This window comes from Ochotona princeps, chromosome X, assembly GCF_030435755.1.
Source record: "Ochotona princeps isolate mOchPri1 chromosome X, mOchPri1.hap1, whole genome shotgun sequence".
NCBI classification, from domain to species: Eukaryota; Metazoa; Chordata; class Mammalia; order Lagomorpha; family Ochotonidae; genus Ochotona; species Ochotona princeps.
This window is the reverse complement of record NC_080865.1, coordinates 30,403,312-30,415,783: the sequence shown is the minus strand read 5'-3', so window position 1 is coordinate 30,415,783 and position 12,472 is coordinate 30,403,312. Positions and strand designations below refer to the sequence as shown.

Below are 12,472 nucleotides of genomic sequence, written 5' to 3'. Positions count from 1 at the left end.
TTTAATGTCAACATTACCAACAGCAGATGGGAGATGTCTGCATTAGATATCTGTTTCTAATTAAGATGTTTAATTTATGATAAATGAATACATTTCAATCATGTGTGCCTTAAATTCTGTGTATGCTTTGTTGATCAACAATAAAATCTGCCAGGAATATTTTAACACACAATGAAAGACTGAGTCAATCCACTGGACTGTTTTAACAGCTCCTTATATAATAAATACTCGGAAAAGGCAACACATGAACTCAGCAGTTCTTTTTCCCATATACTTATGGACAAATTTGGAAAATTTGGGATAGGAGAAGTAGCCCTAGACATCATCCCACTAACACAAATTCTGCTAGCATTTTAGGTTTTTTTTTTTTTTTGTCTTTGGACCATGCAAAGAATCATTTTTAATTACATATTGACTCCTGAAACTTTCACCTGATATAACCTAAGCCTTATGTTCTCTGTTTATGCATAGTCTATTCCAGTTAATTTTTTTTCAGGATACCAAGCTATATTTACTCTTTACAGTAGAAACGGCAACAGATTATGTACAAATTGCCAAATAAACACACCAGAGCCAAAACACTCCACCTAGCTCCAACACCAAAACAAAAGAAATGAGACCATCTTCAGCAAGATTTCAAGCAAGCCAGAGATGTGGGCTCTTTTGGCTGACTATAAAAAAAAAGGCAGAGAAATTCATCCAGCACCAGAGGGCCCTTCTAGAAGGACAAGAGACACAACTACAGAGATTATAATTGGTTTAAATCCCAAAATACATTCACACAATGGACATCACCTACCAATGTGTAAATTCAGTACATATTTGGAAAGTAGCATAGCACAGATTCATAAAACGTGAAGTCATCTTCCCATGGGTTTCCCTTGTAACCACTCTCAGAAGGGGCTGTTTACACAATGGCAAAACTGTAAATTCAGCAATACTTAACTGTACTTTTTAATATAGAGACCATAATTACAATCAGAAGCAAATATTGGAAATAATCTGAGCCCACACCATTACCAAAGAAGACAGGTGATATTTACTTTCTTCCATGTTCATAATAGGGAAAAATCAGATTGTTGATGTGCCAGACTTTGCCCATGTACAAATCATTGGGGACAGAGTGGGGTAGGCGTGTTGGTCCTTGGACCCAAGGGTTGGGCTCCAGGGACAGAGAACACTGAACTATTTTACTGAAGGACTTGGCTAGTCCTATTTAACCTTTGAAGAAGCATTACAGATTTCCCCTTCCATTTTGACACACTTGACAAAGCTTAACTTTCAATATTTAGTGCTTCAAGAACCTGGGCTTATAACAAGTCATAAGGAAGATACAACTTCCACCTCAAATGCAAGTTCTATATTGGAACAAAGGGAGCCCAGCACTAGGGAGCCAACACCTATCCTCAGAGGAGAACCCACACAGGTTCAGAGAGTAAAGTAAGGGACAAACAAAAACAAAAGGAAAAATTAATCCCCCAAAACTCATTTTACCTAAAAAAATTTAACAATGCTGATTGGCCCAATTGGAGTTGTGAATTCATCCTTGCAGATAGTGAGTCAGAGAGGAACTCGCTTTCATGTGCATCCTTAAGTTTCTGCAGACGCTTGTGACTGGCATGCTTGTGCTCACTGTTCCACAGCAAACATGAGCATGCCAAGCAGGGTGTCTCTCTCCATGTCACACCCTAGCGAGCAGCTGGTCATGCCCCCTGTCTGCTGCTGGAAGACATTGATGCTGTCCTCGTCGTGCAGCTCCAGCTGTGCAAGTGTGTCTGCTTCGTTAATTGGTTGCCCATTGAGCCTGAATCTAATCTGCCTCATTGACAAGCTCTGCCTCTCACAGTAGACCTTGATCAGGTTGCTCAGCGAGTTGTGCCTCTTGATCTTGAACAGGACTTCAGAGCTGTCCTGGCTGGCCACTTTCAGGTTGACGTGGTCATTTTTGGTCTTAACCCCCTTCTTGGGCTTCTCCTTGGACATGTTTTCCCACAATCGCAGTGGCAGCAAGAGCAGAGCCAGGCAGACAGCTCTCTGGCCCACCACTCTCCTGCTATTCCGATTACTTATTGCCTCATAGGAAATAACACCAAAATTTAGTGGCTTAAAACAAGAGAACTAATTTGGCTTAAAAATCTGCAATTTTGGAAGGGATTGTCAGGGACAGCTTGACTGTGATCCTTTCAGCACTAATGGGAGTGTTTCAAAGGCCAGGATTAGAATCATCTGATGGCTTGTTCACTCACATGTGTCTCTGTTGATGCTGGCTGTTGGCTGGATCCTAAATTTGGGCTGTCAGCAGAAATGTCACATGTGACCATTAAATGTTGCTTGGACTTCCTCAACATGTGATAACTAGATTTCAAATGTAGGCTTCCTGCAAAAGAAAGCCAGATGGAATCCATACTGTCTTCTACAATTTAGCTTCAGAAGTCACATAAACAGACTTCCATACTTTTTATTCACTGTAAACAAGTCATCTGGGGCCAGCACCAGTACCAGAGACAGAGACAGAGACAGAGACAGAGACAGAGACAGAGAAAGATCTTCCGTCTGATGATTCACTCCCCCAAGTGACCACAACGGCCGGTACTGCGCCGATCCGAACCCGGGAGTCAGGAGCTCTTGCACGTCTCCCATGCGGGTGCAGGGTCCCAAGGCTTTGGGCCATCCTCGACTGCTTTCACCTACAGTGCCAGCATCCAATATGGGCACTGGTTCAAGTTCCCTCTACTTCCAATCCCAGCTTTCTTCTAATGGCCCAGAAAAGTGCTTTGGCTCCTGTACCCACATGGGAGACTAAGAGGGAGCTCTAGGCTCCTGGCTTCAAATCAGTCTAGCTCTGGTCATTGTAGCTATTTGAGGAGTGAAGCAATGGATGGAATCTCTCTCTCTCTCTCTTTCTCTCTCTCTCTCTCTCTCTCTGTATCTCTCTCTCTATCACTATCTCTCTTGTTTTAAAAGATTTATTTTATTATTTTTTTTGTTACAAAGTCAGATATACAGAGAGGAGGAAAGACAGAGAAAGATCTTCCGTCTGATGATTCACTCCCCAAGTGACCACAACGGCCGGTACTGCGCTGATCTGAACCCGGGAGCCAGGAGCTCTTCTGGGTCTCCCACGCGGGTGCAGGGTCCCAAGGCTTTGGGCTGTCCTCGACTGCTTTCCCAGGCCACAAGCAGAGAGCTGGATGGGAAGCGGGACTGTCGGGATTAGAACCGGTGCCCACATGGGATCCCAGTGCGTTCATGGCGAGGACTTTAGCCGCTAGACCACCATGCCGGGCCCCTCTGTTACTATCTTTATCTCTCCCTCTTTTTCTCTGTGTGTGTGCCTCTCTTCACTTTGTAACTGCCTTCTAAATAAAATTAATCTTTTTAAAAAAAGAAACAAGTCTTTAACATAGGCTCATATTCAAGGGGAAAAGAATAACTTTCCATCTTTTTATGGAAGGAATATAAAAGAATTTGCTCGTACAGTTTATAAAGCATTTGCATAGTATTCTGTCAAGCAAATACATCAAGCTTAACCATATAACCTATCGTTAGTTAAAGGTTGTTTCCATTCTTAGACTATAATTAACATATCTATTTAAAAGATTTTCTAAAATTATCATATATTGCATTCCACTAACTAGTTTTCTAAAGAGGATTTGTGTAACATATATACTCATTTAGTACATGTACTTTGACTTTGAAAGGTTTAATATAATTAGAGACTAATTGAGATAATATCTTTGCAGGAGTGGCTGCTTTAACAGAATATAAACTCAGAAAGTCACAGAGAAGTAGCTTGATATTCCTATTTTACAATCACCAAGAAATCTGAATGCTTCTAAAACTATAAAATTTATATTTTGAGTAACAATGTTTACCAAATTGAGATGAACCCGTCAAAACTAATTTTTTTAAGTGTATTCAGCAACGGCAGGTGTAGGGTCTGGGAAGACAATATGCCCAATGTTATGGTCTGAGAGAGGACAAATGATGGTAACAGAGTCTGTACTGGAATGTACGGGGCTCCAAGCAAGTATTTTTTTTTAATAGAGTTTCTAGTGAACAATTTGGTTAAAAACGCATGGAGAAATTTGTTGTTATATTTTACTTGATGATGAATATTTAGAACTTTGGGTAGAGATCAAATACTTAATCAAAACACTTGATTTGTTTATTGTTGAAGCAGAGAACCTAAAGATTCTCTGTGTTATCTAGGCATCATTTGTTCCTGCTCAGATCTAAAAACCTTTTCATGTTTTTTAACCTGAAATATGCCATGCTCAAAAAATTTTCTAACACTAGTAGAAAAGTTAAAAATGGTTTTTACTCACAGCACTATGTCTTTGTTTCTTCTCTATTTTGGTGTTTCATCAAGCTTCATGGTTTTAAATACCACACATATACTCTTGGCTTATATATTAATATTTACATATGAAATATCTTCCTTGAACTTCAGAATCACATGTTATATTACAGATTTCGTATTTGAATGTAGATGTCTAAGAGATATCCTAAACGAGACTGTCCAAAGCTTATCTCTTGGTAGTCAATCTCCCCCCCAACCAACTTGCTCCATTCATTGTCTTCCTCATTTTAATTGATAATCACACCATCCTCCAGTTACTAAGGACAAAAATCTAAGGAATGATACTTCACTCCTGTTTTTCTGCTATAGTTAGGGGCGTTCCGGAGCCAGTTCAAACTAGCACATAAGAGCCAATTGTGTACTTCTCTATGTTCAGTGCCCTTATTTTAGTAGTTTGAACTAACTGTAGTGGAAATTAACAAATGTTACAAATCAAGCCTCTTCAACAATTACATGCACACAGATACATGTATATCCCATCCAATCCATTAGAAAATCCATTTGATTAGGCCTCAAAACTTATATACAGATTCAATAATTTCCTCTCATTTCCATTGAAACCACTCTGGTCTAAGCCACATAAAGTCACATGAATTTAAAGAAAATATGCCAACTGATCTCTCTCATTCTGTCATGCCTCTTAATAGTCAATCTTTCACACTGCAATGAAAGTGATTTTGTTGAGATCAAAGCCAAATCCTTCAATTATTTCCCATCTACTTAAGAGTAAAAATCAAAGCCCTTATGGTACCTACAATGCCTTCCATGATCTGCTCCCAAGTCACCTTTCGGATTTCATCCCTTCATACTCCTCCCTTTGCCTATTTAAGCTCAGTCCTACTAGCCTCAAGCTGTTTCTTAACAACAATACCAGGACACACTCATGTCTCCACCACACCCCAACATTTAGTACTCTGCTCATAGATCCTTAATATACTTCTGTTTTTATTAAAATGTTGTTTCCATATTGTAGCCTTTCCTGACACCTTATCTAAGGATACAGTCCATTCCTCCTACACACAGATACACATACAAATTACATCCTTCCTTCTTTCTTTACATTATTCTTTTCCTAAAATCTTACAACCATCTATTATGTAATAAATTAACTACTTACTACCATTGCTTGTTTTCTATTTCTCCCAGTAGAATGCAAGCCAGATTAGGGCAGAAACTTATACCTGCTTTTGTCCATAATGTATCTCTAGCATGTAGAAGAATTTTTAATACATAATATCTGCTCTATAAAAATTGTACAAATGAATGTATAAGTAACACAGGAATAAAGGAGACAATGAAGGAGACAGTGTTCTGAGATTTACATATCCCACTTAATATTTAGCTCCATTTTAACTTACTGTGTTATGTACTATATTTTACATACAGCATTGTACACCTGTAAAAAATTTATTACACAAACAACAATAATATCAGTAAAACAAGGTTTAAGATATAATACTCTAGACCAATACTCTCATTAAATTTAAGGCAGTAAATGAGAATAACAGAGGTGAACTGGCTTGCCTGAGGTTTCCCAATCCTATCTCCACCTGCTAAGTCTAATGTTCTAACATATATAAGTGAGGTAGAGGGAGAACATAGTATAAAGTTACAAATTTGATGATCTACAGAGTGTCTGCATCACTATTTGAGCGTAGTGATGGAGCAGGTAGGAAATGTACCTCTTTAAGGGGAATGATGATACAATTTACAAATTATAGTAATAGCAATTACATGATTAGAAACCTGGTTATACACCTATTACTCATTGCTAATTAGATGAAGCAATATGACTCTAATTAAGAAACAGAATGGCAACAGGAAAACAGATAACTTTACAAAAAAGACAAGGTTTAAATATGAAGCACACCAAGATGTAGAATGTTTTAGAACAAATGGGGATAATGACACGCTGATCAGATAATAACATACTGATAAAATAATTGAGAGGGTCAACTGATTCTTTGAATTCTTGATTAATCTTTTCGAGGTTGTAGCAAATTACAGCTCTAGTTATTTATGCTCAGTGTGTTTAATTATCTCTGCAAGTTGTTAGTCATTTTAGTGGATTTTGCCTGTTAACCAGTTCTGTCCCAAAATCATCTCTGAAAAATATTGTCCGAAAACCAGGTTTTGATGAAATAGTTCTTAAAAAAAAACCCATTGATTATTTGTTGCAGTATTATCCCAATACTTTTGCTGTGTTTTTTTATGGGATAGTCAACTTTTAAAAAAATATTTGTTTTTCTTTTTTTTTTTTGAAAGGCAGATTTTAAAGAGAGAGAGGGAAAGACACAGAGTCGGAGGTCCTCTATTCTCTGGGTTACTTCCCAAAAAACTGCAGCAGCTAGCCAGAACTGAGCTGAGGAGAGCTGATCCAAATCCAGAAGCCAGGAGCTTTTTCTCTGTGTCCTACATGCATGCAGGGGCCCAAGAACTTGGCTGTTCCTCCATTGTTTTCCCAGGCCATAAGCAGGGAGCTGGAGTGGAAGTGGAGCAGCCGGAAAATAAACTGGCACCCATATGGGATGTCAGTGCCAGCATGTGGAAATTAGTCTATTGAGCTACCATGCTGGGCCCAGGATAGTTACTTTTTTACTTTCTAAAACCATAAACTTACAACTGTAAATGTACCTGTGTTTCCATTGTTTCCAATTTTTATTATTACTTTAAAGAATCACCTCTGATATTACTGGTTTAGTTCCTTCACTTTCAATTCTGTTTATTCTGATTATATTCAACTAAAATTAATTCCTGTGTAAAATATTAACAGTGGTTGTCTGAAGATGTAAAATTGGAGAGATCTTCATGATTTTTATTTCTTCAAATTTCCTTCTAACCAATACTTTACTATCAGAATGGATGCATGGTGTTTTCATAATTTAAGTAATATTATTTTAAATAACAAAAGGCAATTTTATAAAGATCAAAACGATTCATACTTTATACACACATCAATAAAAATGTAGCTTTAATTTTGTTCTTCAGGTTTTATTTAACAAGAAGTCTCTGCATTCACTCATGCTTCTTTCTTGGTGAAAGAAGCCCTAGAACCTTCCTTTCTTGTCACTGAACCTTATAAAAGCTATCCACTCCCTGGCTTCCTGAAATAAGCCCATTTACCCTAACACTAACCAGATGGGAGGAAGGGGGCATGGACAGCAACAGCAGCAACTGCCACTGCTCTGACTAATACTAGAAGGAATTAGCTCTTAGCTCTCTCCATCTCTTCTTTTCGTCTTTAAGACTCAGACTCAGTCCCACTTCAGACCAAAGTCTCAGGTCCTTGAACTCAGCAAGTTAAGGCTGAAGGTCCAAGATATCATGATCATGTGAGGTACTCACCTCTAAAATTTCACATTTTAAAATTTATGACTTATAGCTTGATGATTTCAGAAAGATGACTCAGACAGTATTTCAATAAAGATAATGCTGGATACCAGAAACATCAGAGGCTCAATGGAATGCACTTTCAGTGATGAAATTCCTAGTTCAATGGACCTGCATGAAGAAGGTGTTTTGGATGACTCATGCCACATAGGTTGTTGTTGCACTTCCAAATCAGTAAAATTACACTGCAGATACTTTACAAAAATATGCTATTTTGGAAGTTATTGCAGAAAAACTGCAAAATCCACAAAACATTCAAAATATTCACTATCCCATGTGCCTACACATAGCCCTATCTTGTTTATGGTTTTCTATCACTTTGCTTCATGTATGGCTTATATATAAAACACTTCATAAGTCAGTACTCTCTCACATTTCTCTGTTTTTAAGCTCGACCCCTGAGGCTGGCATTGTGGCAATGCAAGGACCCCAAATTAGAGCACAAGCTTGAATCTTTGCTACTTCGCATTTGCTCAAGGTTCCTGCTAATATGTATCACATGATGACTAAAGTGCTAGTCTCACCCAGGGAAACTAGAATGGAATTCCTGGGTTCTGGCTTTGAATTGGCCCAGCCCTGGCTGTTGTGGCCATTTGGGGAGTGAACAAATAGATAAAAGATCCATCTCTGCTATCTGTAACTCTGTCTTTTGAATAAATAAATCTTAAGAACTATCTGGACTCTTTGTCTTTACATTTAAGGTTCATGCAAATCCATCTCTGACTCTCAGAGCTTTTTTTTTTCAATATTTATTTATTTATTATTGGGAAGGCAGACCTACAGACAGAAGGAGAGACAGAGAAAGATCTTCCAGTTGCTGGCTTGCTCCCCAAGTGGCCGTAATGGCTGCAGCTGAACTGATCCAAAGCCAGGAGCCAGGAGCCTCCCCTGGCTTCACACGCAGGAGCAGGGTTCCAAAGCTTTGGTCTATCCTCCACTGCTTCCGAGGCCACAAGCAGGGAACTGGATGGGAAGTGGAGAATTCAGGACATGAACTGGCAAGCACATGGTATCCTGGCACATACAAGTCGAGTATTCATCCACTGGGCCATTACACTGGGCTCCTGACTCTAAGAGTTAACAAAAATACGCAGTCATGTGAAGTGTTGATGTTGGAGACTGACAGTGGATATAATACACTTTGTCAAAAGCATAATACATAAAAAGAAAATTGAATAAATTGAGCCCCATCTTCATTAAAAACAACAAAAAAAATACCACTTTTCCTCTGGTTGACATTCTCTTTGAGATGCCCAATTGTCCCAGCTCCATTTGTTGGAAAAGTAATTCTTCCTCTACTGTGTTGCTTTTTGTCCTTTTGAACTAGGATTCCAATAGGAATTATTTGCATATCAAATTAAGGAGAATTGACACCTTTATTGAGTTTTTGAACCCATAAGCACAGTGTTTCCATTTATTTGAATTCTCCTTGATTTATTTCATCAGTATTTTTATTATTTTCATGAAACAGTACCTATATTACTTTTGTTAAATTTACACCTAAATAATTTCATTTTATTGAATACTTGTGAATTGATACTGTACTTTTTCAAATACATTTTTAAAATTTTGTTTCAAAATCAGAGAGAGAGAGAGAGAGAGATGGACAGACAGACAGTTCTCCCATACACTGGTTCACTCTCCAACGCCCATAATAGTTGAAAGTCTGGAGCCTGGAACTCAATCCACATCCCCAATTAATGTTTTAGGGGTCCTAGCTATGTGAACCATCACGTACTGCCTTCCCAGAGTGTGCATTAGCAGGAAGCTGGAGTTGAAAGCAGAGGCAGAACTCAAATCCATGAACTCCAATATGGGATTAAGACATTCAAAGCAATGTCTTAACCACTACGCCAAACGCTTGCCGCTATTATTTGGTTTTTGCTTTCCAATATGCCAAATGCCTGTTCCTAATATTGTGTCTTTGATTTCAGTTTCTACCAGTTGTTACTGAATACAATGTGATTATTTTTTGCATGTTATTCTTTTTTTTCCTGCCATTTGGTGAAGTCACTTATTCTAGGATTTTTTAAAGTTTATTTTTAAATGTACAGTCATGTTGTGCATGAATAGAAGCAGTTGTATTTATTTATGTCCATTTCTTAAATGTTTATTTAAGAGAGAGAGATTGAGGGAGATCCACCTGCTAGTTTATTATACAAATGTCTTGCAATGGCATGTTGGACCCAGGTAAAGCATAAAGCTGGGAATTCAATCCAGATTGCTCACGCAAAACCTTAATTACTAGAGGCATCACTGCTTTTGAGCCAGGTATGAATTAGCAGGAAGAGGGAATCAATTCCAGGTACTTCAACATGGGATTTGGCATCTTAATCAGTCTTTTTTTATTTTCTTTTTAAGATTTAATTATTTGAAAGGCAGAATTACAGAGATTGAGGGAGATAAACAGAAAACAAAGAGATAAGAAAAAAACTGCTATCACCATTTCTTGTGCGTTTTATTTCATTTTCTTGACTAATTACAGTGTCTAGAACTACCTTTAAAAATAGACATTAATCAAATTTGATTAGGTTGAGAAATCTAGAGATGATTGCTACTGAAAAGACAGCTTTTGGGGGGCAGGTATTTAGCCCAGCAGAACACCCTGGAAGGTAGCAGTGCTAATAGCTCAGGAGTTGGGCTCTTTGTTATGGCCCTACCCCAGCTTCAGTCATTGTGGTCATCTAACTTCTCACTCTTTCTCCTCCTCCCTCCAGCCCCTTCTGCCTCCCTTCCTTCCTCTATCTTGTATCTACTCTAAAACAAGCGAATCAAATGTAGATTTTTTTTACTCCCATATCCAATAAGAAGAGCACACAATGATGGTGAGAAACACATTAGAAAGCACCAAGTTCTATTAAGAGAGAGAAAATGGAAAATGTGAGCAAAAACCTTTATTGTAATTTCTTCAGGAACAGAGATGTGTAAGAAAGTTTAGGACTAACTAACTTGAATAATTTGTCTGTACTCTGTCATAGGGACTGTTCTAATAATCTGATACCTCTTCCTGCAATGATCAGGATAGGGGAACATTGAGCCTGAGTGTGATGAATGAGGTGGTTGAGGGTGTGGGCTTTGGGTTGGTTGGTTTTCATAAGAGGTACACTGTCATATGAGAGTCCTCTGTTACTCCCACAGCCTCGATAATCCTGGAAGGAGCAGCTGTTCTAGTGTATTCAACAGCTTTTGTTACAATAACAAATACTTGATAGTAGCTACTTAGGAAGGAAGAAGGGTTAATTTGGTTGCTAATTTTGGAGGTTCACATCCAATGAATGGGTAGTCCCATTAGTTTGGCATCTGAAGACAGAAGAGGCTGACAATAGCAAAGCATAGTTTGAGAAAAGATCACAATGTAAACCTGGAATCTGAGACTAAAAACATATTATTTCCCTAGCTCTGTTCTCTCTTTAGAAAGCCATCATGATCTAATCATAGTAGCCTTGTCACTCTAGCAATATAAAAACAATCTAATCATTTCCCAAAGATCCACCTACAGACATCACAATTGGATTAAGTTCTATCTTTAATCCATTAGCTAAAACTCCGGGGATCAAGCCTCCAAGATCAAACATCTATGGAGCTTTGTGAGAAATCCAAGCAATTATCCAGACAATAATAGCAAGTCCTCAAGATTTCAAAGCATTAACTATAAAAGCTACTTAAATATGGTTATTAGAAGCACTTCCAATATTATGTTGAATGAGAATGTTTAGACTGGACATCATTGATTTGTTCCTGAAAACGTGAATTACTTATGTATATATTTTTAATCAAGTAAGGAGTTTCACCTGTGTTACCAATTTGTTGAATAAATTTAGCACAAATGCATGATAGTCAATTTTTTTTCTGCAATATGAATATAATTTTTCTTCTTTAGTCTGATAACATTATGCATTGCCTTCATTTTTTAATGCTTAAACTTGCATATTTTGCTGAAATATATTTTATATATTTCTTGATATTATTTGCTCATGTTTTACTGAGAATTTTCATATCAAACCTCATGATAGATATTTATAAGTCTGAATTCCTTTTTCTGGCAGTATTTTATCGGTTTTTTAAAAGGTTTATTTTTCTTTATTGTAAAGGCAGATAAGATTTGCGGAGAAAAGAAGTAACAGAGAGAAAGATCTCCATATAGTTGTTGACTCCCCAAATGGCCGCAATGGCCACAATGGCCACAATGGCCAGAGCTAAACAGATGCAGGTGCAGTTTCCCAAGGCTTTAGGATATCCTTTGCCTGCTTTCTTGGGCCATAAGCAGGGAGGTAGATGGGAAGTGGAGCACCTGGAACACAAACCTGTGACCCAAAAGGATCCCAGCACTAACAATTGAGCCATTGTGTATGGACATATTTTGTCCATTTTTGACAGGGAAGCACTAGCTTTATAAAAGTAATTGTGAAATGTTGTCTCCTTTGTTCTTTAAAAGATTGTATGAATTGATGTCAATATTTCTTTAAGCCTTTGGTAGAATTCTCTAGTGAAATAATCTGCACTTGGAGATTCCATTTTTGATTTTCAATTATGAGTTTAATTTGTTTAATGTTTATAGAACTACTCAGATTATCCCTTTTCTCTTGGTTTGATTTTGGTAGTTTGTAGACTTTGAGACTTTGTTCAATTTCCCCCTAGGTTTTATGATTTACATATCAGCAAACATTTATTTTTTAAAAAATATTTTATCTATTTATCTATCTATTTATTTATTTAAAA

General features: G+C 37.6%; 1 protein-coding gene across 1 annotated transcript; it reads right to left on the bottom strand.

The window, feature by feature from the left end:
- Positions 1–1,629: 1,629 nt before the first annotated feature.
- LOC101522963 (small ubiquitin-related modifier 3-like) lies at positions 1,630–1,983 on the bottom strand. The gene has a single exon (XM_036497923.2). It carries the CDS (start codon positions 1,981–1,983, stop codon positions 1,630–1,632), a length of 354 nt encoding a protein of 117 aa, XP_036353816.1.
- Positions 1,984–12,472: the final 10,489 nt, after the last annotated feature.